Source organism: Vanellus vanellus (genome assembly GCF_965231255.1).
Source record: "Vanellus vanellus genome assembly, chromosome: Z".
Lineage (NCBI taxonomy): Eukaryota > Metazoa > Chordata > Aves > Charadriiformes > Charadriidae > Vanellus > Vanellus vanellus.
Genome location: NC_138908.1, coordinates 77,541,013 through 77,568,748, shown reverse-complemented (window position 1 = coordinate 77,568,748; position 27,736 = coordinate 77,541,013). Strand labels below are relative to the sequence as shown.

The following is a 27,736-nucleotide window of genomic DNA, read 5'->3' as shown; positions in this document are numbered from 1 at the left end:
CTTGTGGCAGTTAGTGTAATTGCTCAGCTTGGGCTATGGGCCTTGCTTAACAAATCAGGTCATCGAGAGGCATTAACTCAGTGAATAGGGCGCTGGAGTGAAAGTCTCAGAAGCCCCGTTCTCTTTGCTGTGCCTCTGAGTCAGTGCAGTCTCAGGCAGGCCATGGGATATTCTTAATCTCTCTTTTTCTCCTGGGTAATCAGGATAACGATGCTCAGTTTTGTTCTGCAGCCTTATGCAGACTGTTCTGCTCTGCTGGCCTTTGTGGTAGAGCTTCAGTGCTCTTGTGCATTTGCAGCCACTGGCTTTGTTACTTCACTCTTGTTTTTTAGTACAATAGTCACATTATCAGACACAGGTGATGTTTATTTCAACCATAACCTTCACCTGTTACGAAATATTCCCTTGGTATTAATTACAGCAATGTGCTCTTGTCCTTTGATTTGCTTCCTCAGAAAAATTTTTAGTCTTGAAGCTTCCTTAAACAAAGGAGTCCACTCATCAGGTTTGATCATCAGTAAACTCTTTAGTGAAACTAAATTGCTGCTGTCCAGAGAACAGCTGAGTTGTCTGTCTACTCGACAGACAAGAGGCTATCCACAACTAGCTTTTTGTGTTGAAACTATGAGAAACCATGTGCTGATAGCCTTGAGATATTGAATAAAGTGAAGGCTCCAAAGCATTGAAGCAGAAGGTTTTATGCTCCCCTTATTTCTTGGCATTCAGCAGCAGTCTGAAACTGAAGTAGCAACATAGCTGGGAGTGGATCTTCAAAACTTCCTCTCTTCACTTTTTAGCTGCTAGCTAAAAGCTGTGAAGTGTCAATTTCCAACACCCCTAGCTTTTTAGATGTGTGATGAAGAGTTCTATGTTTGTTTTAATACTGATGTTAGCATGCTGCTACTATTGTAGCTGTACTGGAAACTACCTCCTCTCTGGTTGGGGAAGGCATTCCTTCCTTTGAAATCCTGTCTTATTCTTCTGGCTCACTCCATCAAACATAGTATTTATTCTTTTACTCTTTGAAACCCTGCCTGCCTTCTTCCCTCTGCACTTCCCAAGGCCCACAGGATGTTCATTGATTACCCACATGCATCAACAGAGCAAAAGATTAATTCACCTGTGAAGTCTGAGACCACAGGAGCCAGGCTCATGGCCAAGCTGAAATCACAGCCTTTTGTGTTACATGACTGTTGTACAGCCTACAGAGGTAAACTTCCGTTTAGCCACAAGGCACTGCTCCCTTTCCTGGCAGGCAGGACTAAGGCATATTCTGTGCAAACCTCGTTTGCAGAGGTTGGCTGTGCCGTCTCGAATCAGGCTGTGCTGACCCCTGCAAGCACAGAATGTCTCTGAAGCAGCACCGTGAGTCTCTGCCTTGTGTGCTGGTGCATGAGTCATTATGATGTTTGCTTCTAGATCAATAATTGAAGCAGACGGGGAAGAAGATATGTGCCATATAACAAAATTTTGAACCTATTTCTGCATGAAATCAGATTATTTTTATTGGTTTCTATACTAGATAATATTGAATATAATTTTGGATATGTTGCCTTTGTACTTTTCAGAGTCCCCCCTCACTTGCTCAGCAGCCCAAGACCTGATAGCAAAACCCTGTAAGGGGTGTTTGGCTTAAGATAACTCTAGGTTTGTGTTACAGCTCAAAGCACATTTTGGTCCTGAATGTGCCCAGGGACTGGAAGTATTTATAGCTGATTTCTGTCTCTTGTGTTTTTCTGCCATCCCATGTATGGGACAAAGTTGAGGCTGGCTTTGCAAATGTAGTTACAGAATTTCCTGACCTGATCCAAGTGATTTCACTTTGCATTTAAACATTCATATTAAACCTCTTTCTGGAGGTAGTGCATTTTTTTTATTGGGGGGAGGTGAGGAGGTGATGGTAATTCACCTTCCCACCCCCCAATAGTACCTTTTTCCTTACTACCTTTGTTTAGACGATTTTGTAAGACAGTAAAATACCTATGCACTTGATTTTGTATGTCAGCTTATAGTAGCCATAAAAATGGGCAATGACTGTTGTCAACAGTGGATGTCCCTTTCTTACGGATATGGTGCAATAACTAAGGATGAATGATAATCAGGAAGTAGTTCTACTTCTCAGAGCAAAAAGAAACAAACAAGTAATCCCCCCTGTACATGGACCTGTGACACATGAAGCAGTTAGCAACTTGCAGCCTGGGAACTGTGAAAGAGGTGGAAGATGTGTAGTTGCTCCCATGTAAACTGCCTGAGTTACCTTCTAAGGATTGAGCTGTCACTTTAATATATGCTGTTGTAATTAATAACAAAATGTTGAATGCTCAAGAAACTTGCAGCAGACTCTTAAATATGCTGACTTTTAGGAGCCTGAAGTGCCATTCGAAAGAATTTTTTCCAGAACACAGGAAGTCCGTATGTCTGTGATAATGTTCCACTGCTGCCGTCTATATTAAATAGAGCTGCATAGACAGGTTGCTGTTGGCATTTAACACTGTGTCAGTTACAATTTCCAATATTAGCATTGATGTGCTTTATATTTCAAAGTGTAGAGAGTATTTAAGGCTATCTAGTATGCTCTGTCTGTGAATTTGCTCTTGATCTCCCTCTCATGTCTGGCACATGCTTTCATGTTCTTTGCAAACTCAGCCCATAATTAGCACAATCTCTATGAACACAGCTGCCTATTTAGAGGAGGCTGTACTCTGAGAAGCTCATATAATATTCTTTTGTATGGACTGAAATCACACATGGATACTTTTTTCCTTTATTTGTGAATGTTGCTTAGTAATATTTGAAATTTATTTGCTTCAGCTGCAGTATGTTGGCACTCACACACAACAAATCCTAGACAGACATTTAAATAAAGCTGTAAGTGTTGTGTTGTTGCTTAAACATGGACACCCACCCCACCCCACCCCCCCTTTTGTACTATGTGGATATGTCCCACAGAGCAGAGAACAAAGGATGACCAGCTGTAGGATCCCATCACTGAAGCTGCTTCTCACCTTGCCTATTTGGCCAAGGTGGGGCTGTGTAAGAAGCCTTTTGTTCAGCGCAGGAAACAGCTCCAGACACCATCTCACGTAAGGCATGTCCCTGAGATACAGCAGTGGCTGTTGCAACAGCTTCTTGGATTTGACTCTACCGTTTAGCTTATCCTCCTAAGTGAGAAGAAAGAACAGAGACAAACTTTGGTGTCCTGCTTCTAGGACCTGCCTGGTTTGGGGACTTGACCGTGCTCCAAGGCTGATGGTCCAACACTCAACATGAACTGAGCTTGCGCTTCTTTAAAAGAAAACAATGAAGAGCTGCTTACAGGGCTGGCCAGCCTCCTGCGAGCCCTAGCAGATGTGCTGTGCTATCACCAGAAGTTGATCTTCCTCAAGCATCTTCACAGTGAGATCAGCAGCCCACAGAAATGGGAGAGTGTTTGAGAGAGGGTTTGGGGAAAGGAAGAGCAGCATTAAAATGAGGAAACTTCTAGCCTTGATTCTTCCTCCTGGCACTCCAGAAATATGTCTATATCTGCAGATAAAGTAGCTGAAGGGCCCTGGAAAACAGGCACTTATTTTCCTCCCTTTATATTCACTTGCAGCTCTCACATGAAAGATGGTAGACCCAAGTGGGCAGCAGGACAGTGTGCTGTCTCTCTTAGCATGCAGAGGTAGTGGTACTGGAGGTCTCCCTTGTCCTGTCTGGCACATGGGTGAAAGGGGAAGAAAAGACAAAGTGCTCTGAAATGATGCAAAGTTAAAGGTGGTGCTCAAGGGGGAAAAAAGGGGAAGGTATGAAGAAAGAGAAAAGATGGGAGAGAAGGACAAAACCAGCACAGGACCAACAATCTGCAGAGGCTGGGCTGCACTGTGTTCTGCTTGTCCAGCCCAAGTGATGGTACAGCCTCTGCTTACTGATAGCTTGTGTACAGGTAGGAGTATTTTTGGGGAACTTTGGCCGCACATGCAGATAAGAGCATTCAGACATCTGAGAGTGGCAAGCTTTCACAAGACTGGCTAAAACAGCAGCAGTATCTGAGTCTTGTTGGGGTGCTCTGTTACTTGCTGTAACTTACTGTCTTTGCTGTCCCTCCTGCAGGTGGTTTGAGCAGTTTGTGATGCAGTGGCTGGATGAAAATGAAGATGTTTCTTTAGAGTTCCTGCATGGTGCTCTGGAGAGAGATAAAAAAGATGGGGTATGTAGGTTACTTTGAGTGGAGGACTTGGTGCTACATCCTTCCATGCCCAGAACCACACAACACCACTGTAAATTCAGCTGTCATACAAATGAAGGATGCAGCCTTTTTTGCTTGCTTAACAACTGGGAAACTCGTTTATTTTAGGACCTTTCTCTACATGTCACAGAGAGCTTTTTAATAGCAAGGTACATATTATTCATTTATGTCTGTTCTGTTCTGCTGTTAATCTGTCAGCCAGTGGCTTGGTGCTCTCCGATTTCTCTGTGTTTTTGAGAGGTAATTGAAATACAAGGCACTTCGCATGTACTTAGTCATACAGTGAGAATGTGACCTTAATCCAGTGACAAACTTATTCTTAATTTGATGAGTATTCCCGATGGAGTCCAAGAACCTTCCCATTTGTTCAGTGACTGTTGGTGCTATAGTCTGTGATGCTAATGTAAGCATTCTCTTTCATTTCTAAATTTTAAGAAAAAAAGTTCTTCACTCTCCTTCTTGCCTCGTTAACTGACAGGCAAGCCACGCATTTAATTAAAGGTCTCAGCATCATGCTACATTTCCGTGGTCCTTGTCATGTTATAGTTGGTGAAGGACAGTAAACTTATAACCCGACAGAATTGGCGATTTAGCTCCTATAGGCCTTTTGGAGACCTTTTGATTAATTCTGAGGAAGATGTAGTTTTTGGTAAAGTTGTCCTGCCTCCAATATGGCAGGTGACGGAGACCCCCAAGAAATAGGTGTATTTCAGATCTTTTGAGAATGACTCTTTGTACTTCTCTTTTAGTTCCAGCAAACGTCCGAGCATGCTCTGTTCTCTTGCTCAGTGGTGGATGTCTTCACCCAGCTCAATCAGAGCTTTGAGATCATTAAGAAGCTGGAATGCCCAGACCCTGTCATTGTTGCTCATTATAATAGGAGGTTTGCTAAGGTAATACGCTCAACGTCCAGCTGTTTATCTTCCCTTAGTGGGATGTAAAACCGTATGATGTTTTTTTTTTTTTTGTTTTATTTCTGGGAGTTCTGCAGTGATAGAGGATGAGTAACAGTCACGTCTTGTCTTCACAGACTATTGGGAAAGTGCTGATGCAGTATGCTGACATCATCTCCAAGAGTTTTCAGTCCTACTGTTCCAAGGAGAAACTGGTGAGTCATGCTAAGCTTCTCTTTTGCCCTGAAGATTCACATAATTGTCCTCATGAAACCAAGTTTCTCACATTACAACTGACTGTATTGGTGGTGTAAATACTTTCAATATTGGTTTTATCATCATTTGTATGCTTTTGCAGATTGATTTCTGGCTTGGCCATAAAATAAAACTAGGCCCTGAAGATGATCTGCAGGGCTTGAAGGCTGTCAAGTCCCCTTGAAATTAACTTCTACTTTGTCTGTCTGGGTTGTATGTCACAGAGGTGATTAAAAAAAAAAAAAATGGGCATAGTTTGTTGTGTAGATCTGGTACTTAGCAGCACTCCTGGTTTACTGTTGTCTCCGTCTAATTACCTTGCTGTTTAATCCTGAATTCAGTAAAATTCTGTGCATTAAATAAAACAGGGCCTTACATTTTTGAATGCTGGGTCCGTCCCATGGTGGTTTTGCTATCTCCCACACCTGTACTGGGGCTGTAACTGCAGAGAGAAGAGTTGTTGCTCAGACTGCCCTTGACTGTTGGTCGCAGGCTTGGCCTGGCAGGACCCAGATGTGTCTCTGAATGTAGCTTTGGCTAGCAGTGCCCCTTCTTGTCTGGGAGGTACACCATTCGCAGCATTGGAATTCTGGTCTGGGAGGCACATTGCAGCATTAAGAGGTTGAAGGTGACATAGCTTGGATTCTTGCCAGGCATGGCAGGACCTGCAGAGAGTTTGACCTTGTCCCAGCTGATTTCTTGTCAGTTCGTTCTCTGTGATAAGCTGAGGAGGAAAATACAACACCAGAGATCTCCCAGATCTGGGGTGTCTGGAACTGGCCATCCCTTTTCAAGCTGGAGAAAAAAATGACTTGTCTTTTTTAGGTTTGAGTGCCAAAATCTGTGCATGCTTTACCTCCTATTGGACTCTCAGATCTGGTGGTGTTTGGGGAAGGGTGTTGAGGCACAGACTGTATCACTGGTGAAAATGTGTTGACATCCTGAGCAGTAACAGGCACCTGCTTTTGTCCCTTCAGCCCTGCATCCTGATGAATAACATCCAACAGCTGAGGGTGCAGCTGGAGAAGATGTTTGAAGCCATGGGTGGTAAAGAGGTAAGAGCACTAAGAGACTGAGTATTACTTATTTCTACTGCACTGTTACTAGGTTATTTGCATCATATCGGTACTTGCAGACTGCAGTCATAAGGAGAGCCCCCTGACACCTGGCACTATAAGAAGTGTAAGGGGACAGCCGTGCCTTGACTTTTCAACAGAATTTATCATAAGATACAGGAGCAAATGTTTCGAGGCTCAGAATAGGGTGGAGGAGGAGAGAGAAGGATATGTACTGTGCTCATGTGGGCTGGATGTGGGTATTTCTGGTGGTTTCACAGCTCTGAAGACACACAGATAGGTCTGAGAACTGTTGACATCAAGTCATTTTATGTGGCATATAAATGTGGGACAGTACCTTTGGCATTAAATGTCCAATATTTAATATATTGTAGACATGCAAATAAAAGTTCTGTACTCATGCTTGGTTGGATACTCAATGTGTCCATGAATAGAAATATCTTGGGTTTTGTTCTTTGTTCTGAGATGGGCATTTTTACAGAAATTTTCCTCCACCATATCACCATGTCTGTTCTGATATAATCTATATATCTGTGTTTTCCCTCTTTTTTTTTCATTGCTTTTCAAGATTCGTGAAGATGAAGAAAAGGCTGCTGCTGCTGATGTTAGGAAAAAATTATTTTCAAAACCTAAGTGCATATGGTTGTGTTGTGGTAGAACCTGTGCTATGACCTGTATGCCAAGGGGAAAGTCAGCTTTGCTGATGGGCAGCTCAGTTTTGCCTGTATTGCTGTTTCAAATATTTCTTGTGTTCAGTGGCAGAATTCTATGAAGTGGCAAAAATCTCAACAAATAGATTCACCCCACAAGTCAAGGAAAGCTGCTGTCATTCTTTCATGTGTGATCGCAATCCTAATTTCTGAGCCCTACATCAAGAACTTGAATTATATGGTCCCAGCTGTAATAGCAATGGTAGCTGAATGCTCATTTTTCAGGAAAAAATAAGCTTGCGATGAAATGTTTGTGAAGTAATTTATAAAGTTTTAATCTGTATGCCTTTAATTTCCCTTAAGGAATCAATTTGCTACTTTTTTCCATAGCAGTGGCCATTAAGTAGAGTTTCCCTATATTTCAAATTGAAAATGCCACCTGATAGTGTGTTAAATAGGGGGATTAAAAAAAAGTGTTTATTAAGACTGGCAGCTACTTTTCCTACCCTAGACCTCTTTTCTGCATTCTGCCCTTTAAAACCTGCCTTAGGAGGTATAGGTAAGGTAAAACAGAGGTGATGAATCCATTCTTTCCTCTGCACTGTGGAATCAAAAGAAAAAAAAAGAAAGAGGAACCCAGACTGTGAGCAATAAAACACACAGGAAGAAACCAGGCAAACATGCTAGGAAGCTGTTTTTTTTTTTTTTTCTGTTCTTTTTAAATACTGCTTTTCCACTTCATTAGCCTGCCACTGGTCACCAGAAAGAAATTGTGTTGTGTTAGGTGCCTGCATTATTTGCTATCCCCAGGGGTTTCCCCCTTGGTGACTATGTAATACTTTGATTCTTGACTTGAAACCTGCCAGGTCGTCTTTCTTGCTAGAGTAAACAAGGTCTTGTCCTAGTTTGAGTAGTCCTTTTTCTGATGTAGGTTGAACCTGACCAGTGAGCAACAATTGGTGAGACAACAGCTTTGAAAATAGAACATGTAGACAAACATGCTGCTGGAAGTGCATCTCTGGGTTTTATCCTCTCCTTCAGTGAGGGCAGTTCTTACTTTCTGTGACAGATTTGATTTATATTCATCTATACATCACACAGTAGCCTGCACAAATGTAAGCATTGTCCTCACTTCTCTACCCAAAAAGGAACTGCTTCCTTGTGGGAATAAGAAAGTAGCATAGCAGTATGTCCTGGTCATTTTGAACTGTTCACTTACTCCCTTTTGCAGCAAGGGAAATGAAGGGACAGGACTCACCCGTAGTCACCCTGCAATGTAATGGCACAACATGGAAGAGAAGTGCTTGCCCAGTACTATTTCTTGAGATCAGGCTCCTCGATATAGTGCCTTCCTTTACTTTTCTTTCCCTCAAATGAGGAATGGTACCTTAGCCCCCAGTTTTCTTACTCTTTTTCCAACTGTAGTACTCAGAATGCACAAAACAGGGCAAAAATTGCCCAACATCATGGGCTTAATGTTTGACATCATGTGGTCTGTGAACATTACTAGTCTGAAACAATAGGGACAGCAGCAGAGCTTTAGAGAGCTCTGTGTGGAGGGATTTTCTTGGGTCTGTGCTTGAAAACTCAAGGCATATATATACACAGGCATGCACACAGAAAGTAGTATCTTAAATGATTTTTAGGATTTATGATTAATACTTTTATTTTCCTTTTGAGCCATGCTGATCTCATGGGATCAAAACAGTTTCACTGTGGCTCAATAACATTCTCAGACATTCCTGAAGCGTGTTTTGGAAAGACAGCGTTTATGGAGTGGCAAGTAGCATTAAAAGCATAATGAACAGTGGAATCGAGGGGCGAATCCTGGACATGAATACCTTTTGAAACCTTTGATTCCTTTGAATCATCTCCAGTACACACACAGAATGGAGATTGTAATTTAGCTCTGTGCTAAAGTGGGCTACGTAGGTTCATTGCTAGTGTTTGCCTGAACTTGGCCCCATTTAATTATTCGTATATTGTCTAATAAAACCTAATGTGACCTGCATTTTCTACCCACCTCTGCAGTTTTCCTGCAGACTTCAGCCTGCTCTGTGCACTGTCCCTCACACCAGAATAAGCCTTTCTCGTTTTGCTTGAGAGAGATGGCTTTCTGCAGCCCAGTATTTTGCTTAGCTTTTCCTGGGTTATGTACTCATGGCACTGAAATCAAAGGTGCTATACTGCATTGACCACTGCTGAAGCCTAGATGTGTTGTGGAAGCATAGTTTAAAACATTTCTGCACTTTTTTTTTTTTTTTTTTTTTTTTTTTTTTTTCAAAATCAGGCATGTGGAGTTCCTATCAGAGACAAGCATTGCCTAGGGAACCCAAAGAATTAGCTGCTGAGTAGCAGCAGATTGTCATCATACAATTTTCATGCCTTCGGTTTCAAGCTAATCTGTACAATTAATGCTTCAGGAAACTCTCCTCTTAATGCTCAGCCAGGGTTAGCCCACATTTTAAATCCTAAGTTAGCCACCTGAATAACAAATTGCAGAAAACTTAGAAACGGCCAAGACTTGGTAGCAATGTTCTCAAAGGATTTGTGGTGTCTACTGATTGCTCCTGTTTAGCATCCCATGTGCCATCACTAAAGCCACCCTAGTATTTGAGAAGCTGGCAGCTGTTTGGATTCAGCAGATTTGAATTGTTCAACATCTTCAACCTTCTAGAAGGCAAGAGCTATGTCTCTCCAGCTACAGAGGAGCCTTCCAGTTTTGGTTACTCATGCTTCACCACTGTGTGTAGAAGCCAACAAAGAACTAATGACAACTCGTGGAAAACTTTGAAGCCCATCGCAGCAAATTCTTAGACTAATGGGTTCTATTTCATCCATGAGAGAAGCAAGAGAAGATCAACCTAAATTGAAATTCATAGCACTATGCTGTAAATGCCACCATTCAGATCAGCAGAGAACTTGAGGTTCCAGCCCTGAATGTGCTTGGATGAGAATTTGAGACCTGGATTCTCTGCAGGAAATAACAGGGCTGTGCTTTCTTCCCTGAAATGTATATATAGGATTACCTCTTCCCTCTTCGCATGCATCTGAGTTTTATGTATTGCACATTTAGTCTCAAACACAGAACGATGGCCGTGCCAGCCACTATTTCCACTGGAATTGGAGCATTTGCTCAGAGATCAGAAGCTACCTTGCTGTGGGTACTGTCCCATGTTTTGCATAGAGAACTTTTCATTAGCCTTCTTCCTCTGAATCATCTCTGATACACCCACAGAATGGAGATCATAAGCCTGCTGAGCTCCAGCTTCCGATAGAAATGGTCTGGACGTGACATATGGCAGTGACCCAGCTGCCTAATCCTGCTTTCTGCTTCACTTTACCAGCCAGATTTATCATGCAGTCCAAGTAATATTTCCTGCTATCAGTAATAGCTGATGTGCTTACAGTTATTGGCTGAGCAGGAACATCAAAACGCACACTTTCATTTGAGCGCAGTTATCAGTGCTTCACCGTATTGGCAAGGAACAGCTTGCAGTTATACTGCATGCTACAGAGACTCTGTAACTGGTGTGTAACTTATATATGTGAAACAGTAGTACACACCTGCTGGCACCTTCCTAATGGACTTCAGTCACATTGAGGTAATTCCCCAAAATTTGCTTTCAAGCCAAAGCATGTCAATGCCCAAGCACCAACCATCAGTATTATATTATGTGGACGACTCCTTCCACAGTAGCAGTTGCTCAGAAGACAACAGCCTTTCTAGGGTGACAGAGGACTTGATGGATACTTGTCATGGTTTAGGCCAAATCGGGTACTGGGGACCTGGGGGACCCCAGACGGGACCGACAGATGCTCCCCTCTACCCCTCTTCAAAGAGAGAGGCAGAGGAGGAAAGAGAGACTTATGAGTTTAGAAGGAACTAAACTACTTTAATGAAATATTAATCATAAAATAAAAATAAATAATTAAATGTATACAAAACCGTATCAAGCTCCCGAGATGACAATCACGTCACCGGCTGGCACTGGGGCAGCCCAGGCTGGACTCAGTGACGGATGGGAACTGGATTCTGGGTCTGCATTCAGGATCAGGATCACAGGCAGATGGACAGAGTCCTCCTCAGACGTCGGCCATTGAAGGAAGAGCGCTGACCCTTTGATCCCTCAGCTTTTATACTGAGCGTGAGGCAGATGGGATGGAATACCCTGTTGGTCAGTTTTGGGTCACCTGTCCTGTCCGCTCCTCCCTGCAGGTGGGACCCCACTATGCTTTTCCGCTTCTGACCCTCCAACGGGGCAAATAACAAAGTCGGTTGGCCTTGGGGGTTATAGCAATAAGTATAAGCAGGAGCCTCTCTGCATACCATGCCTGGGCATCAGCTATAAACATTGGTGAGAGCAATGAAAGACAGAAAATCTGAAAGAATGAACACCATCTGCAAAATATGCTGTTAATTTCAGTAATCACAGAATCACAGAATAGTCAGGGTTGGAAGGGACCTCTGGAGATCACCCAGTCCAACCCCCCTGCCAGAGCAGGGTCACCTACAGCAGTTGCACAGGATGGCGTCCAGGCGGGTTTTGAATGTCTCCAGAGTGGGAGACTCCACCACCTCTCTGGGCAGCCTGTGCCAGTGCTCCACTACCCTCAAAGGGAAGAAGTTCCTCCTCATGTTAAGATGGAACTTCCTATGTTCAAGCTTGTGCCCATTACCCCTCGTCCTATCAATGGGCACCACTGAAAAAAGACTCCTCCCATCCCTCTGGCATCCTCCCTTTAAGTATTTGAAAGCATTAATAAGTTCCCCCCTCATTCTTCTTTTCTCTAGACTAAAGAGACCCAAGTTCCTCAGCCATTCCTCATATGAATTATTAGAGAGGCCTAGCTAAGAAGCGAAGTTACTGAAGAAAACTGGTTCTGTTTTACCTCAAAGTAGGACAATACTGAACCAGAATGCTTACCACCAGGGCTTTTATTCCAGTGTGTGAGGCTAGGCACCTCAGAGTTAAATCCGGGCAGCTGTCTTGCCGATTGCACCCAGAAAGCTGTGAGCTGCTATTGTGCAGGAAAGAGGGGCCACAGATAATGGAGCTTATCCCCTTGGCAAAACATTGCTCTAGCTGTCCCTTCTTGCAGTACAGGGTTGGCAATCAGCCTTTCTTCTGCTCCTGAGATCCATTTGCAGTCAACAGGTACAATAGCAAGGAGAAGCTTAGAGATAGTTGGTGAGCTCTCCACGTCACCTCACAGTAAAACAAGTCATTGATTGCATGGTTCATGAACCAGGGCAGTAAGTTGTTGATCCTGACCTCAGACATCCTCTAGACCCTGCATCTGGTAGCTTAGAAAGAAGTAGAAGTAAATAGTGAGGAATAGGTGTCTTGGGCCAAATTCTTCTGGCTTTTTTTTTTTAATCTGGAAAAGCGGTTACTTGGCACGTGTTGATGAATCATGAACTGGTCCTGCCTCAAATCTACCAGAAATGGCTAAAATCGGAGGACTGTTCAGTGCCATTAATTGTAGATAGCAAACCAGTCAGCTTGTGACTCGTTGCCCCTTTACAGAGTAGGAGAAAGGAAGGATTAATGTAGGGGAAGACAAACCCTCACCAACAGATGCTGGTTTTGTTTTGTTACCTACAAGCTTGGCTAGAATGACTGCTGATTGGCATATTAGCTTCCTTTTGCCTTCATAGAGCGAGGGAGTTATAAAAGTAACAGAATACAAATTCACTTTAATAAAGGAAAAATAATCAGAGCTAGCAATGCCTAAAGTTATAAGGCTTAAGTAATCATAATTTGCTTGTTTTTTTTTTTTTAATTATTTTTAAAATTCTGATCCAGGAGTTTCATTAGCACACGTTCAAATGCCTAATAGAGTCAGTTTTCCATGCCAACTTACAACAGGAGAATGAACGGATCAGATTCCAAATCCCCTGAGGCTTGGCTTTCTCTGACAGATGCTGAGGAATATGAAGAGGGCTTCAGCACTGTATATAGAAGTGGGAACTCCTGTCACGTTCAGATCCTGTATAGGTGCATGTATGGATATACCGTAAAAATCTAAACTGATTTTTAACCACTGTACTGGCATCTGGCTCATTACATTTGTAAATAGATACTCTGCCTTAGAGATAAGGGCAGAAGCTCTGAATGCCAAATGAAAATATTTCTGGAAGGTTTTTGGTTTACAAGCAGCTTGCCTCCCTCCAAACAAAGGCAAATCTGTTTTACAAGTCACTTTTTCAAAGCAAATGATCCCAAAGCATTCAACATGCATTGTTATGTGTACACACAGATAGGTTGCTCAGAAGTGGCTCTTTCGAGGCTGGAGGGATGACTGCAGCTGGAATACAGGGCACTGTTGTGTGTTAAAACAGGTGGTTTGGGGCTGATAATAACAGAGCAAGCACTTTCTTACAGAATGTGCCAAGCTGTCAGCAGCATCCATGTAGTGCTTGGGGCACTTTTTTTGTTTTGTGAAGTCTCCCCTGAACAATTGTAAACAAAAAGCTATATGGCTCCACATGAGAGTGTAGAGCTGCTTGTGCTGAATACCCATAGCTGAGATTATGCTTTCTGAAAGTGATCAGTGCACAGCAGCTCCTGCCATGCTACTGTGGCCAGACTTTCAAAATAGCTGGGGTCCAGTCATCTGAGAGCAGTGGCTGGGTCAGTCTTCACTCTGAATACTGACAGCAGGGTGGAAGGTGAAATAGCATCTTTCAAGATCACGCATGGAGAAATGCACAAATAAATAACATCCACTCTGAAAAGCCCTGTCTCCTTCTAGACTTGGAGGGGTGAAATGACCCGTGAGTGAGCCCAAGGTAATGCACAGTGCTTGATGATTTCTCAGCGTGCTTACTCTGTTGGCCGTAGGGAGTTCACATTCACTTTCTTTCTCAACTTTGCAAATATCAGGAAGGGTATTGGAGCCTGGGGAAACCACTGGCTGCTGTTTAGGCAAATATCTGTTGATGATTTCACAGCTTCTGTAGCAGCAGCAGGCAGTGGAGGAGAGCATCCTAGCTGGCAGAGTCCAGTGGTGATAGTTCACCTACTTATTAAGAGTATCCTCAACAGTGAGGAGCAGCACTGTGAAGGACAGCAGACTGCCCTCTGGGTGCAAGCTAAGTTCTCTTCTTTCATCCACAGTTGGATGCAGAAGCAAGTGACCATCTCAAAGAGCTCCAGGTGAAGCTGAACAATGTTTTGGATGAGCTGAGTGCAGTGTTTGGTAACAGGTGAGTATAACGAGGTCCCTGTCCTTGAAGCATTATTTTCTTTTGTCTAATCTCGTTCAGTCAGGTTAAGAAAAGAAACTTGCAACAACTGCATTGTATTTTTCTTTTTGTCATAAATTCATGGTCTTTCAAATACTGAGACGATCTAAAGAAGTAAGAAATGTTTTTAAAGTCTCTTTTCTATATTGCTCTGCTTAGAAATGTAACATGGAGATCTCTCAACCGGGAAATGTCTTTGACTTACATAGGGCTATTTTTTTTTTTTTTTTTGTAAGTAGTGCTTGTCAGTAACAGAATTGCCTGCTCCTTTATTGCTCGGAAAGCAGTTTCCAGGTTAGCGTTTATGAAGCAACATTCTTGTTGAAACATTCTGCTCTAAATGTATGAAACAGCTGACTGATTCCTGATTGTTAAATGAATATTGGAATAAGAAGGAAACAGGTTTAGAATTTGAGATTGACTTGTTCTAATGCTGCAGTGAATGGTGTTTTCTAATGTTTCAAGGAAGGAGCTCTTTAAAGTATTGCCAGAGTAATTGATGGCAATTGAGTTTTACTGCAAATCATGTTGCCATTTACCTGAGGATAAAAATGTGCTTGACTTCATAACAATTTTGTAGTGAAGCATAAAAGACGTCAATTAACCAAAATCTAGAAATACAGGGTTCCCAAGTGATCTTCTAAAGGAACCACTTCTCATGTTTAACCCCATTCATTTCATGTGCTTTGTAACAAGATTGATGCAGGCACGAACTAGAGTATAGCTGAAACATGGGCGAGGGGAATAAATCAAATTGTACCAACTTCACCTCCTACAGTCTACAGATTTGCTGTACTTATGACCAAAAAATCACGGTGGGATTTGTCAGTGACTGTTTGAGTTTCAGCACACAGAATCTAAGTGGGGAGATAAGTGAGGAGTTCCCATTGCCAGTACTGGATGCTATAGCAAGAAATGGAGAGATTCAAACTGTAACTGAATTGAATCAATAAGATTCATAATTAGATGGAGGATGAGTGAGAAATCATAATTAGGGGGTGAATTTTGTTATCTGAGACCTGTATCCATGGTGTCACTGCTGCAAGACAATTAAGGTACAATCTTGACATTTGCTAATATAATTTAAAGAGATTATTCAGTATCAGCATACATACCAGGGAGTGTTTTAGAGAGATGTGCCAGCAAGAGATTTAGCCAGTCAGGCAGTTCAGATGTTTCACTCATTCCTTAAGAGTAATAGGGAATGAAAAGCAGGGCTGTAGTTTACTGTATAAGCAGGATCTTCTAAAGGATGTAAATGTGGGAGGTAAAACAGATAACCACAATATTCTGTGCAGAGCCTGTAAACCATTGCTCCTACAATACTGTGTGCACCTGACACTGCAGATCTTAACTTTTCTTCATCTCTGTGAGATAATTGCACCTGCTGGGAAAGCAGCACTCATCCAGAGAGCCTCGCCACTTTTGTGCTGAGAGAGGATTATGTCTGGACACAGAAGCGTTGTCTGCTTTAAAGGATATCATAGAGAAAAGGAGCTCTGAAAGGGTTTATACTTCATGCAAGGCTAGCTTCTGTTTTGTTCTCGAAGGCTGTAGGAGTGAAGGAGGGAATTCCTGTGGGATTTGCTCCAGTGAGAGGCAGGTTAGAAGTGAGCAAGAGGGACTGTGAGGCTGGAGGTGGCAGTGCAGGAGAGGAAAGAGGTGACAGGGTGGAGAGCTGCAGGGCAGAGGGGTTGTATGCTAGCACCCAACCCACAGATGTCCTAGGTGACTCACACAGCAGAAGTTCAGCCCACTTATGCAGACATAAAGTTGACTTCCAAACCTGTGTTCCTGCTCTTAAGCCTTTACTCTAGCTCCTAGCACTGACTTCTCTTCCTGGTTTCAAACCTGTGTGCCATTAGTGGATAGCTGAATGTCACTTGTAATGCCTGTTGTTAGTAACTGTTCTTTTAAATGTCAAAGCATTTTCCTTTGTTCACTGAATTGATATGTTGTCAGCTCTGCTGATCTATTCATCATTTTTAACCATTGTATTATTTCATTTTGGACTTCCTCTTAGCAGTAAGAGACGGAACAGTAACTGTGCTGTAATGGCTTGCATGTCACTTTACAGTGACACTGATCATTTCACAGCTGAGCTCCACATCCTGTTCAGACACTTTGATACGGCATGGACTGGATGGCAGCGGTCTGGTTTCAGTCTGCCTTCAGGCTGTCTCTGTTGTTTTAAAGACTTACCCTATGGTGGGTCATAACCAGATTACTGCCAATGGACTCCTGGGTGCTTGGAGCTGTGCATGCTTCGTGCCATTGCTCCATAAGATATCCCAGTCTCTGTGGTGTAACACCCTGTGTAGAAAGCAAAGATGCAGCACGGTGCTTAGAGCTAAGAATAACAGTGTTTCTTGAAGTCAGGAAAGGATCATTTCTTTTTGCAAGCTGAATGAACAAATTCCTCTTGTGTTCAGAGGTGGTAGGCTGTCTGTGGATGATGGGCATAAGGAACTGGGCAGCATGCCCTTTGGCAACAAATACTGTAAGGAAATGCACAGCAAATCTCAGGAAGGAAGAGTGTGTACTTGAGTACATGGTTTATGGACTTGGAATATTTAACTTGTGTACTAGACCTGAGATGTCTTCCACTAATAATCTTGGTTTTGCCTATCTCCTATGTGTTCAGCTTTCAGACTCGCATTGATGAGTGTGTCAAGCAAATGTCTGATATCCTCTGTCAGGTGAAAGGGACGGGAAATGTTGCTGCTAATGCCAGAAACACGGTTGCACAAGACGCAGATAATGTCCTGAGGCCTTTGATGGATTTCCTGGATGGAAAGTAAGTTCAAGTATATGTTACACATACAGCACATCGGATTGGGAACAGGATGGGGGAAGGAAGAATAGCTTCGTATTCTTGGATTGTTCTTGAGATGTCCAGCCTCCAAATTCTCAGAAAGAATTAATAGCTTTTCTTCCCATATCTGCCTCTCTTTCGAGCCATGGATCACTTCTTCAGCCTTCATTCAGTGCCAGACCACACTCTCAGTTCTTTCTCCCTCTGGCAATTATAGCAATCAACAAAACACACTGCTGATCAGGTAGTGGGAAAGGCTGAAATTCTAAGTCTATTAGCTGTGTTTTTTTTCCTATACAAATTGTACTGTAGCCAATTAGGAAACATATTGCAAACCGTAGTTACATACTTGATACATATACTACTCAGTATCCCACTCATGTTAAGTGTGTGTGTTCTAGTTATGCCTGGTGCTGTTCTAACTAGAAAATAAGCTTCTGAACTGTGTGATGTACATAAGCTTGATCCATTGCTTTAATTAACTGTTGCCATTAATACTATGCAGCATGATTCAGCTGTACAGGGACATTTTGTGGCTAACTGCGCATAATTCTCATCAGCTAAGCCTTGATCTACAAAGAGAAACAATTTTTAATCATTGTAGAATTTAAACTTCTTGCTGATGCACAACAGTTCTTTATTTTGAAAGGGGTGGTAGGCCATTTTCTGAATAAAAGCTGTGAGAGATGTTCAGCTTTACAAGTTTAAAATCTAGTTTCTTTTGTTGCTCTTTGTATTGATTGTCCCATCTTTCCTTTGGGTCGCCATGTAGTAAGTGACTCTCTGCAGCAATCATTACATCCAGGAGCCCTCTGATTTGAACATTTTCCATGTGTGCCTTCACAAATACTGAGAAGCCACCTTTTTTTGTATCACTGGGAACTTGGTATGCTACAGGCTTTTTGTCCAGCTGTGGAGCAAGTCATTTTGATTATCATAATCCAAGCCTGGATAATTTTCTTTCCTCCTTTTCAGAAGGAGGGTCTTTTTTGATGTTCCTGCGTCCTACCCGCATCAGTCTTGTCCCTGTTCAGTTTTGTGCATTTACTGTCTAACCAGCTGTGGAGAGAAGGGAAATCTGTGAGAAGATGGAACACAATGTAGATGAGTCAGCTATCACCTGTGCACTGCTTCTGGCTGCAGAGTTCCTGTTTTGTAGTTCTCCCAGCGTGTTCAGTAAATGCCAAAGTCCAACAATCATTTTGAAGAAGAATCTAGCACTTCTTGGCTTTTTTGATAGCCTGTACAATAATAATGGAGGAATAACTAGGGAGATAAAGCAGAACTTCTTTATGTAAAAGGGAACAAACATATGTCAGGTGATTGGTGGTGAATGAAATTACAACACAATACAGAGGAGTCCAAGAAATGCTTCAAGGTGGTTATAGAGGTGGAAGATTTAGGGACTTCAGCAGCTATCAGAACCTGTGCAGGAACTTCTGCATAACATTCTGGGAAGTATTAATTTAGGTATTCAAACAAAATCATAATAATAACCGTTTGGAAGTTTAAAACCTATTGTTCTATATTTGTTTGTAATTTTTTTCTATCTACTCTGTAAACTTAAAACATCAGGAAGTATCTTCTTAAGGGGAACCAGGTCAATGGTGCCTGCTCTTATTTGGACTATTCCCAACCCACATAACTTAGTGGTATCTTCTGTAATCCCTAAGTCAATAAATAGAAATGATGGGGATCAGGAACGTCAATAATCCATTTTGGCCAAATGTCTTTAGTGCTAGAACTCCAAGGGTGAAGACAGGCTGCACTGTATGAAAAGGGAAGATTTTTTTACCCTTAAAGCAATCGTTATGACAAACTGCTTTGGATGGGGCACTGATTCTCCCATACACTTCTCCTTTTTCCTTGCAAATGGCATTCTTTGAACTTATGCAGTTCTTGTTCTCTCCCTGCAGCCTGACTCTGTTTGCGACTGTGTGTGAAAAGACAGTGTTGAAACGGGTGCTGAAAGAGCTCTGGAGGGTGGTAATGAATACCATGGAGAAGCTGATTGTCCTGCCTCCTCTTACAGACCATACGGTAAAGCATTTTCTCCTTCCTGACTCATAGCAGAAAGTGTTGCCATTGCCTGCGTAACTCATCCTTGACCTAATGAGTTATCTGTCCAGGTAGATTTGCCTGCATATAGCCTGCTCAATGGTGGAAAAATATGTCTGTAACCTAGTAAAGAGAGCAGCTCTCGTTACAGTAGGGTTGCAAGATACAGAGCACAATGTAGAAAAAGAACAATTCAAAATCCCTGATCCAAAAGGAGTTGTCATCAAGTATATCAAATTGCATTAATCAGGGATTTGCAATTCTTTAAATAGAGCTGTGTATGTGGGATTATTGGGCAGTTAGTGTTGTCTTCATGGCATTAGATCAACACCTGTAAACACTTTCACCTAATTACTGTCATCTATTAGTCAGGTGTGTCTCTGTATAGATGTGGTTAATTTGGGCTTGCTTTTCAATAACACCACCTCCCATTTTACCCACCAGAAGGCTTTAACATAAGTATGGGCTGGCACAATTCCTGTGTCTCTGATGTTAGGGAGTTGGAAGCATGTCCAGATAGTTTGCTTTCAAAGGCAGCCTTTTATATAATTGTTCAGCTGTGTGGACATGCTGGATGAATGTGTGTCATGAATGTAGTGATGTTTTTAACAATGGATGATTAACCTCTTCCCCAATTTTGAGAAACCACAGAAACTGATTAAATGTCAGTCACGCATGCCCAGCTGCTCAGGGGGATGACACTCAGTTGGAGGCAGTGTGAAGTTTGGGCTATAACCTCATTATCTGGAGATGATCCAGAACTTCTTTTCATCTCTGTGTTGGAGTAAACGTGTGGTCTGGGGCTAATTTATGCTGATTTATTTTCTTCCCAGTACTGGGTAGAACGATGGTGGTTCAACTAGTCAGCAGTTGCCTACATATTTTGAGTGGACTTCTTGGGTTGCAGTGTCTAGAGAAGTGATGCGAACCTGCATCTTGCAATAGGTGTGTTTTGCTCTGAGAGGGAAGGCCTTTGTCTTTAGCCCTTGAGATGACAACTTTAAACAAAACTGCTGAGACGCGGTGTGCTGTCATGCCTTCTAAGCATAAAATTAGCATGAGGTGTAATTTGCTAAAGACTGCTTGCTCTGAGCTTGGATTTGGAGTAATCACTTCTGACCGCTTTTTTAATTTATAAAGGAGAAAAAAAAAATATACCTAAATTTAAGAGGATGACATTTCTTTCTCTCAGTTGAATTGCTTTAAAGAGTCTTTGTGGACAGGTGCTAGAATCGTCATGTAAGAGCAGCATTAACATGACCCCTTCAGGATGGAAGCAGTGAGATTAAGAGCCTCGGAGACAACCAGGGAGGAGCTGCTTGAGCTTTATATTTGCTAATTTTGAATTTAAAGGTGGAGTAGGAGAGTGATTCAGTGCGTGTGTCATGAAGAAGGCAATAAGTGTGATCAGCTAAATCTTCAAACCTGCGAGATGGTACTATAAGCCACTTTGAGTAGTTTCTTATTGCTGTCACTTCAGTTTCAAATTGAGATGCTCTCTTTGTGTAATGAAGCTCATCCTCAATTTTCCATTGACTGCAGCTATTTGAGTGTGACCATCCAGCCAGTTCCTTATCCACCAAGTGGTCCATCAATCAAATCCATGTCTCTCCAATTTAGAGACCAGGATGTTGTGCAGAACAGTGTCAAATGCTTTGCACAAGTCCAGGTAGATGCTTCTAGCTGGATTTTTGGCTGTCTAATCAATTATATCATAGTGAGGAGGCTGAACTAGTCCAAACAGGAAAAGAGTTGCTGTTTCAGAAAGGTGGTTGTGAACAATGCAGTGATTAAAATTGCCTTGTCTGAAGTCCTTGAGCAGGGAATGTGTGGCAAGGCTAGGCGGGCTACAGGGGCAAAGAGCTGCTTCCACTATCCCCTGCACCATGGTGATTTATTGTGCCACCATCAGATTTTCATAATCCCTAGTAGTGAAGACTGTCAGGGAAATGCGAGGCAACACTCGGGGTTGGCAGTGTGGGCAGAAGCAGTACTTTCTCTTTGCTATTCTACTTCTCTGCCATGCACCTCTTAACTAATTTTGCTTTGTCTTTTTCTTGCATTTGAAAGCACATCAGACTCGGAAATAGCCCCAGGCACTGTAACTCACTCCTCCCAGCCCTCAGCAATAGAAAGCCCTAGTGCTGCCTCTCCATGTTTGAAGGACCACTGGGTGGAATTACCCTCCTAAAACTCCTCTGCAACCCTTGAGAAGTAGGGGATGTTCATGGTAGAAAAGATTCCCTTTTAAGGGAATATTTTGTCTCCTTTCTGTAAAACTCCTAGAGGTGCAGAAGTGTTTTTGATGGTGGTCATGGAAAGCATACTCAGGTGGAAAGTTCCTGACATGCTGCAGTGTATCTCACTTGTCGCTTGCATGGCCCCGTCACTGCACAGTGCTTTAATGCCTGTTACTCTCCAGACCGATTTATTCCATTTAAATTAGCTCAGCCTGTATCATACAGGGAAGAAAAATCTGAGCTCTGCTCTTCCATTCTCTGCTGCTGCTTGAAGATTTTTGTATAGGGTGGGGCTCAGGTGAGAAAGCAGTCAGCTACTGCCTGTGAAAGATGTGATGGGGATGGGGCAGTTTTACAGCCTCCCACTCTGGTGACCTAAGATGGGGGTGCCTTAATGACTTGCAGATGAGTGGCTTCTACCTCTCTGAGCATTGACTGCTCATGAGCTGTGAGATTAGTAGCAACATGATCTCCAGTAACTCACCGAGCAGTTCACACCTCACTAGATTTTAAGTAAAGATCAACATTTAATTAAACACTCTCTGTCTTGGATGAGTGGATATGCAAACACAGCTCTCTGGAAATCCTTATTTTGGGGCTCAGTGCACAATGCTTGGGGATATTAACAGATTAGTTATACATTTCTTTCTCCTTCACTGCTTGGGATGAAACTATAGCATGCCATCAGTGACTAGTCCGGTCAATGAAGACTTGCTTAATTTACACACAGATGATTCCTCTGGAGCCTCTCCTTTATTTATTTCACATGGTACGCTGCAGCCATTCACATGAGGCTCCATTTGTTCTTGCTCCTGCTGTGCTTTTTTCTACTCATCAGACTTCACTAAATGAAAACGCGGTCCCGGATAAGAACAAAATTTTCTTTAAGCTACAGACAGATTTTACATGTGACTTCCAAACTGGCTGTTCTTCAGGCTCATCTGCAAGCAGCACCGCTCCAGAGCAATTCTGTGGTGGAGGAGATTGTGGCTTTAAGAGGTTTTTCTGAAACCTTTCTTAACTTGTGTTAGTTTAAATGAATCCTCTCCCTTGTGCTCACTAAGAGTGGAAAAAGTCCAAGGCTACCTCTGTGATGAGGAGACAAAGCTTTCTTAGCCTTGAATCAAATGATGGTCTGTGAACTGCACGTGTGCCCAGATCTCTGTATCGATAGGTATTTTCCCTTTTCCCCACTTTAGGCCTATTTTCTTGATGTTTAATACACAACAGCTAAAAAATAGTCTTAATTTTTAACAGGTGGTAGTGAACATTGTCTGATGATAAAGTTTTTTAAATGAACATAAATGCTGCTAATAAATGATCAGATCTCATTGTTGTTGAATGTAGGAAATAAAAAAAAATATGGAAAAGGAACATACAATACCAGCTGAAATCTCCTTGCCCTGCTATGTCTCAGAAGAATAAGGCTGCGTAATAATAAGTTTTCCTAAAAAGGGATGGGATTCAAAAGACTTGCAGTAGGCTTTTGTTTCCTAACTTTGTCAACTGAGCTGTAGGACAGTTAAGCTGTGAGAGTTTGAGGCTCTTGGAATATAAATCAGTGGAATTCTGTTGGCTTCTAGCAATTAGACTTGAGTCAGCTGAATTCTTCTCTGAATGCTTTCACTGGGGAAACAGTCAGCCCATTAACAAGGAATTTAAAATCTTTCTGTGGTAGACTATAGATATCTTGCATGTTTCCAAAAAGTTTAGGAAGGTAAAACTAATTTCTTTAGAAGAACCAGGAAAACCAGCACTAAGGTCTGTCCCCTTTCCAGCTACCTTTGCCACAAAACTGGGCAGAAACAGTTCATGAGAACTTAATTTTTCCTCATCTTCGATCTTTGATTGGATCAATTCCATTGTGGGAAGCTTGTCTCAAAACTACCTGCTACTTAAGTTTAGTTGTTTTCATTCCCTAGAGGCACACCTGGAATAAGTGCTGTCTATAGAGCTTTGTGATATGTTTTTCATGAATAAATAAATTTTTGGAGGCATTATAGCATCTTGTTTACAAGAATGCTATTTGGCAGAGGAAGGAGCTGTCCCATTTTCATTAGAAGTTACCAGCGTTGGTAACAAACTCAGTGTAACAGTAAAATAACTTCTCCTTGCAGACACATTGACAGAGATTGGCACTGATTGATGAGGATTTTCTTAGTGAGCAAGAACTGAGGAGTAGTTATCTGAGCAGCTTTGTTCCTTGAAGCATATCAAGTCACTGGATATTGCTCAATGTTACCAACCTGTGCTCCTTAGAAGCTTGCAGCAGGGTGACTATGTGCCTAGGTTACTTAATGTTGCTGTTCAAATTTACATTAAAAAAAAAAGTGTCCAATGAAGGCTGAAAATACTGGATCAAGAGATGTTAATGTTAGTGTGTTTTGAGACTGCACACTTAACCTTTTCAAAATTCACGTTATAAAAATGTTGTTTTTTTTTTTTTTTTCTGGTTGGTCAACAGGCATGAAAACCTTAAGTTTTAAGACCCATAAGTGAAACAAACTTAATGACCAATCATACAGAACAGCAGGCACATCTGTTGGATACCAGAGTGCTGGCTAAAGCCGTGTGCCCTGGTGGATTATTTGGTGTGGCCCACAGTAAAATCTTTGTTGCTCCTGGTATGCAGTCATGTTCAACCTTGCTTGCTGGAAATACACAGAATTTTGTACTCTTTCGGTTTAGAGAGTTGTACTCTAACACTGCCCATTGGATATTGGCAGCAATGGAAGCTCCCAATCTCAGTTCAGAGGCTTTCCTCTATAGATGCATTGTCCTCATCTGTGCTTTCCCCACCTCCAAGAGCTGTGAATTTAATCAATTATCAACAGCTTCTGTTTAGCTACAAAGTCAATAAAGATCATTTTGTATTGATTTGTATTCCACAAACATAAAAGGCTGAGGAACAGTGAGGGCTAGGTGATGGTTACAGATAGAGCACATCAAGAGGTTGTCTGTGATTTCAGGTCAGAGTCTTTCAGCTTAAAGAAATTTCTGAAGCTGGCAACACTAAAGTAAAAGTATCTCATCTAAAAATTCACTTCTGGACTGCTGTTGTAATGGGCAGAGGGTATCCAGTGTCTCAGTCTTTCCAGTGTTACAGCTGTAAATTGTTTGCCTGCTTTTCCTTCTGTGAAAGGGTACCTGCTACTTCTAGTAACAAGTGTAAAGACACTTTTTTGCTGAGGGGAACTGTCAAACCAGGACAGGAACCCATCAGTGGGGCTGATGTTAACTTTAATCCTAGAAAAAAAAAAAAAGGAATTACTTCAGCAATGATCTTTGCAGTAGAACCCAGTTCCTAGAGTGTCCTTTGCAAATGCATGTATGGGGTAGTTCCTGCTCCACAGAGTACTGACTTAAACGGCAACAAATAAATGAATATCAAAGAAGGCAGCAAAGAAAACAGACTGAGTTGCAGGGGCAAAGGGCAATATAATAATTCTGGTTTTACATCTTGCTTTGTTACAGTTTCAGGGTAAGAGTTTGATGGGGTGGGGAGTGGTCATGGCAGTTGTGGTTAAGTGGGAGGGTGAAGGACTGTTGAGATGAGAAAGAATAGTAAAGGAGACGGAAGGAGGGCTGTGGAAAGGAGAATTGGATTTACTGGAGCCCTTTGGAGAAATGTGGTCCTCATGGAGCCAGCAGTCTCCAAATAAGATGAGCTTCATCTTTTCCTAAGTGTTTTCCTGAGCAAAAAGACCCTACTGGAAAGTGCCACTCACCAGTGTCTGTCCCTGGAAGCTTATTTCAGACATTAAGCTGGAACATCACTTCTCAACTGATGCCTGTGGTGACATTTACCCATACTTTTAACACTAGCCCCTAATAACCGATTACAATAGAGGACAGCCAAAGATTATCTTTGAGAGGGCAGCTCTCCTGACACACCTAAGGCGTTCCTGAGAGACATAATAGAGGGGAGGTTTAATTAGGGAAGAGGGGTCACTTGTAGCTTTGTCTTGGTCCTAAAGCCCAAATCTTACTGCGCTAAGAGGGCTGAAGAGGAGGGCAAAGTTTCATGATATGATAGATGCACAATTCATAGCCAGAATTATATCAGGCTGGTGTTTTACTCTGAGTGGAGTAATAGGCAATTGTGACTTTTTAAAAGAAAAAGGCAAGATTAGATGAATGAAAAGGAGCCAAGTGGAAGAAAATAAATTCCATAACACCCCATAAAGCATCTCTGGGAGAAGAGACTGGAGAGTTGTCTTGGTTGCTTTTGGCTTTCTCATTAAATTTTGGACTTAACTCCCCAGGCAAAAAGAATATTACACAACAGAGAAATGCTGTGGTGGGGAAAAGGAAAAATGTCGTTGTAACCATTGCAGAGCAAGTGTGTAAAAATCCATTATACTAGAGTGTAAGTGACTTGAAGCAAGATTTCCCATCATTGGATTTATCTTCCCTTTGTGTTTCTTCATTGGTCATACAGCATCATTAAGCCACAGTAGGGGAAGAAGAGCCATTGGCCAAGCTTTGGACATGGAAAGACTATGTTGTAGTATTCAATGAACTTTGTCGCAGATCTCTCTCCTGAAAACTGCTCGGATCCAGTTTTGTTTCTGATCTGATGTAGGCTTACCCCTACCCCGCTGATTGGGCTCTACTTCTATAGCGAGATTGCCATCAGTTGTGCAATCTTTTGCTTTGGGCAGTCTTTCACTGTCTTCACGTGTATTGAGAATTGAAATCTAAAGGAGCACTTGGAGAGGAAGCCAGTGCACTGCCTCCGCCCCCAGCACGTGCGATCCGTTTGAAGGTGCATCCTGTTTAAATGGGCAGCTGCTGTAAGAGAGAGTGAACCAGTTAGCAGAATATTGTGCTCCAAAATAGCTCTTGATGTGGTATCCACAGAAATGCCAGGTTTTATACTAGGTAATAGACTGGTAAGGAGTCAAGTTGTTGTGACTGGCCTTGGGGTGGTTATCTGATGTTCTAGCTGTGAACTGACTTGACTTGCTCAAAGGAAAAACATGCAAAGCTTGTTTATAACCATTTTTCCCCCCCTCCCTCCTTTCTTTTCTAACTTCTTGCCATCATAGGGCACACAGTTGATTTTCAGTGCTGCTAAGGAACTGGGACACTTGTCAAAGTTGAAGGTATTGTTCTGCATGGCTTGTGTCAATGTCCGTGTGTGTAAGCATGGAAGTGTAGTAGCGCATAGCATGTCTTGTGCTTCCAGTGGTTTGTTGCTGAATGCAGTTGTAGAGAAATGCTTTTAAATGCATTAAATGTGCTTTTAAATGTGTTCTGCTAACATTAGTATTGTGTTTAAATTAACAGTTAAATTTTTTTTGTGGATTTAATCATCAAAGTAGTTTCTCTCTTCTGTAGATACAGTGATCAGTTTGGTATATCAATTTAAAATGAAAAAACTAGAGATCTCGGTATCTGCCCAGTTCCTCTGTATTCCCATGTATAAAAGGGAGTCCCTTATGTGATCCTTATAATGAGATATTGGTATTAAAAGATGATTGTGCTAGCTATTGATGAATTATATGAACTGTTACAAAAATAACTGTTGCTTGTGGAAGAGAGCCTGTGTCTGTAAATTCCTTCTGCGTGGGCTTTCTTTACAGGCAAGCTGGCATTTAGCATGAAGGCTATGTTGATGTGTTTTGACAGCGCATGACATGACAGTGCATGACATGAGCGTTACTAAGTGCATGCCACCTCATCATAAGCCAATCAAGCATTAATTCACTGGTCATGACAGGAATAGTATGAAAATAGTGATGCCTTACAACATTCAAATTGCACTATGCTGTGGTTTGACTTCTGCTACAAAACAGATACTGTACAAGAGGAGGTCTAAATCTGAAGCGTCACAGTGCATGAACTGTGCTGCAAGGAAGATGGAGCTGAATGTGAACTCTGTCTCAGAGTGTGATCAGGGAAATTTCCCCCAGCAAAGGGCATTCTTCTAAGTGATTAGTGCAGTTTCAAAATGCATTCATCATTTCCCATGATATTTTTTTTTTGTCTTGAGCACTTATTATGGCTGTCTAACTACAATTGTCTGTTTCCCTTGACCAGAACACACATTTCACATACGTGTGTTTATGAGCCAAGACAGTACACAATTCATTTAAGGTAGTGCTTACTAGCAATCGTAGTGAGTGATCTGGACACGCGGGTGTGTTGTTCGATGCACACACTTTTCTCCAGCTGCATTTTGAGGCTGTTACATAGCAGTTAACAGTGACATAACATAAACCCTTAAGTGTGGTTCCCCAGGGGAATAACTGTCACTGGTGCCG

General features: G+C 42.0%; 1 protein-coding gene across 1 annotated transcript in view; it reads left to right on the top strand.

Moving 5' to 3' along the window:
- The window catches only part of LOC309683434 (protein unc-13 homolog B-like), a gene marked incomplete at its 5' end in the record, with an annotated part of 225,302 nt that overhangs the window by 184,050 nt on the left and 13,516 nt on the right, over positions 1-27,736 (top strand). The window contains 8 exons of the mRNA XM_082497718.1: positions 4,093-4,189; positions 4,978-5,121; positions 5,259-5,336; positions 6,354-6,431; positions 14,227-14,315; positions 16,999-17,151; positions 19,086-19,209; positions 26,519-26,575. Coding sequence (XP_082353844.1) covers positions 4,093-4,189; positions 4,978-5,121; positions 5,259-5,336; positions 6,354-6,431; positions 14,227-14,315; positions 16,999-17,151; positions 19,086-19,209; positions 26,519-26,575 — 820 coding nt within the window. The remainder of the gene's footprint in view (positions 1-4,092; positions 4,190-4,977; positions 5,122-5,258; positions 5,337-6,353; positions 6,432-14,226; positions 14,316-16,998; positions 17,152-19,085; positions 19,210-26,518; positions 26,576-27,736) is intronic.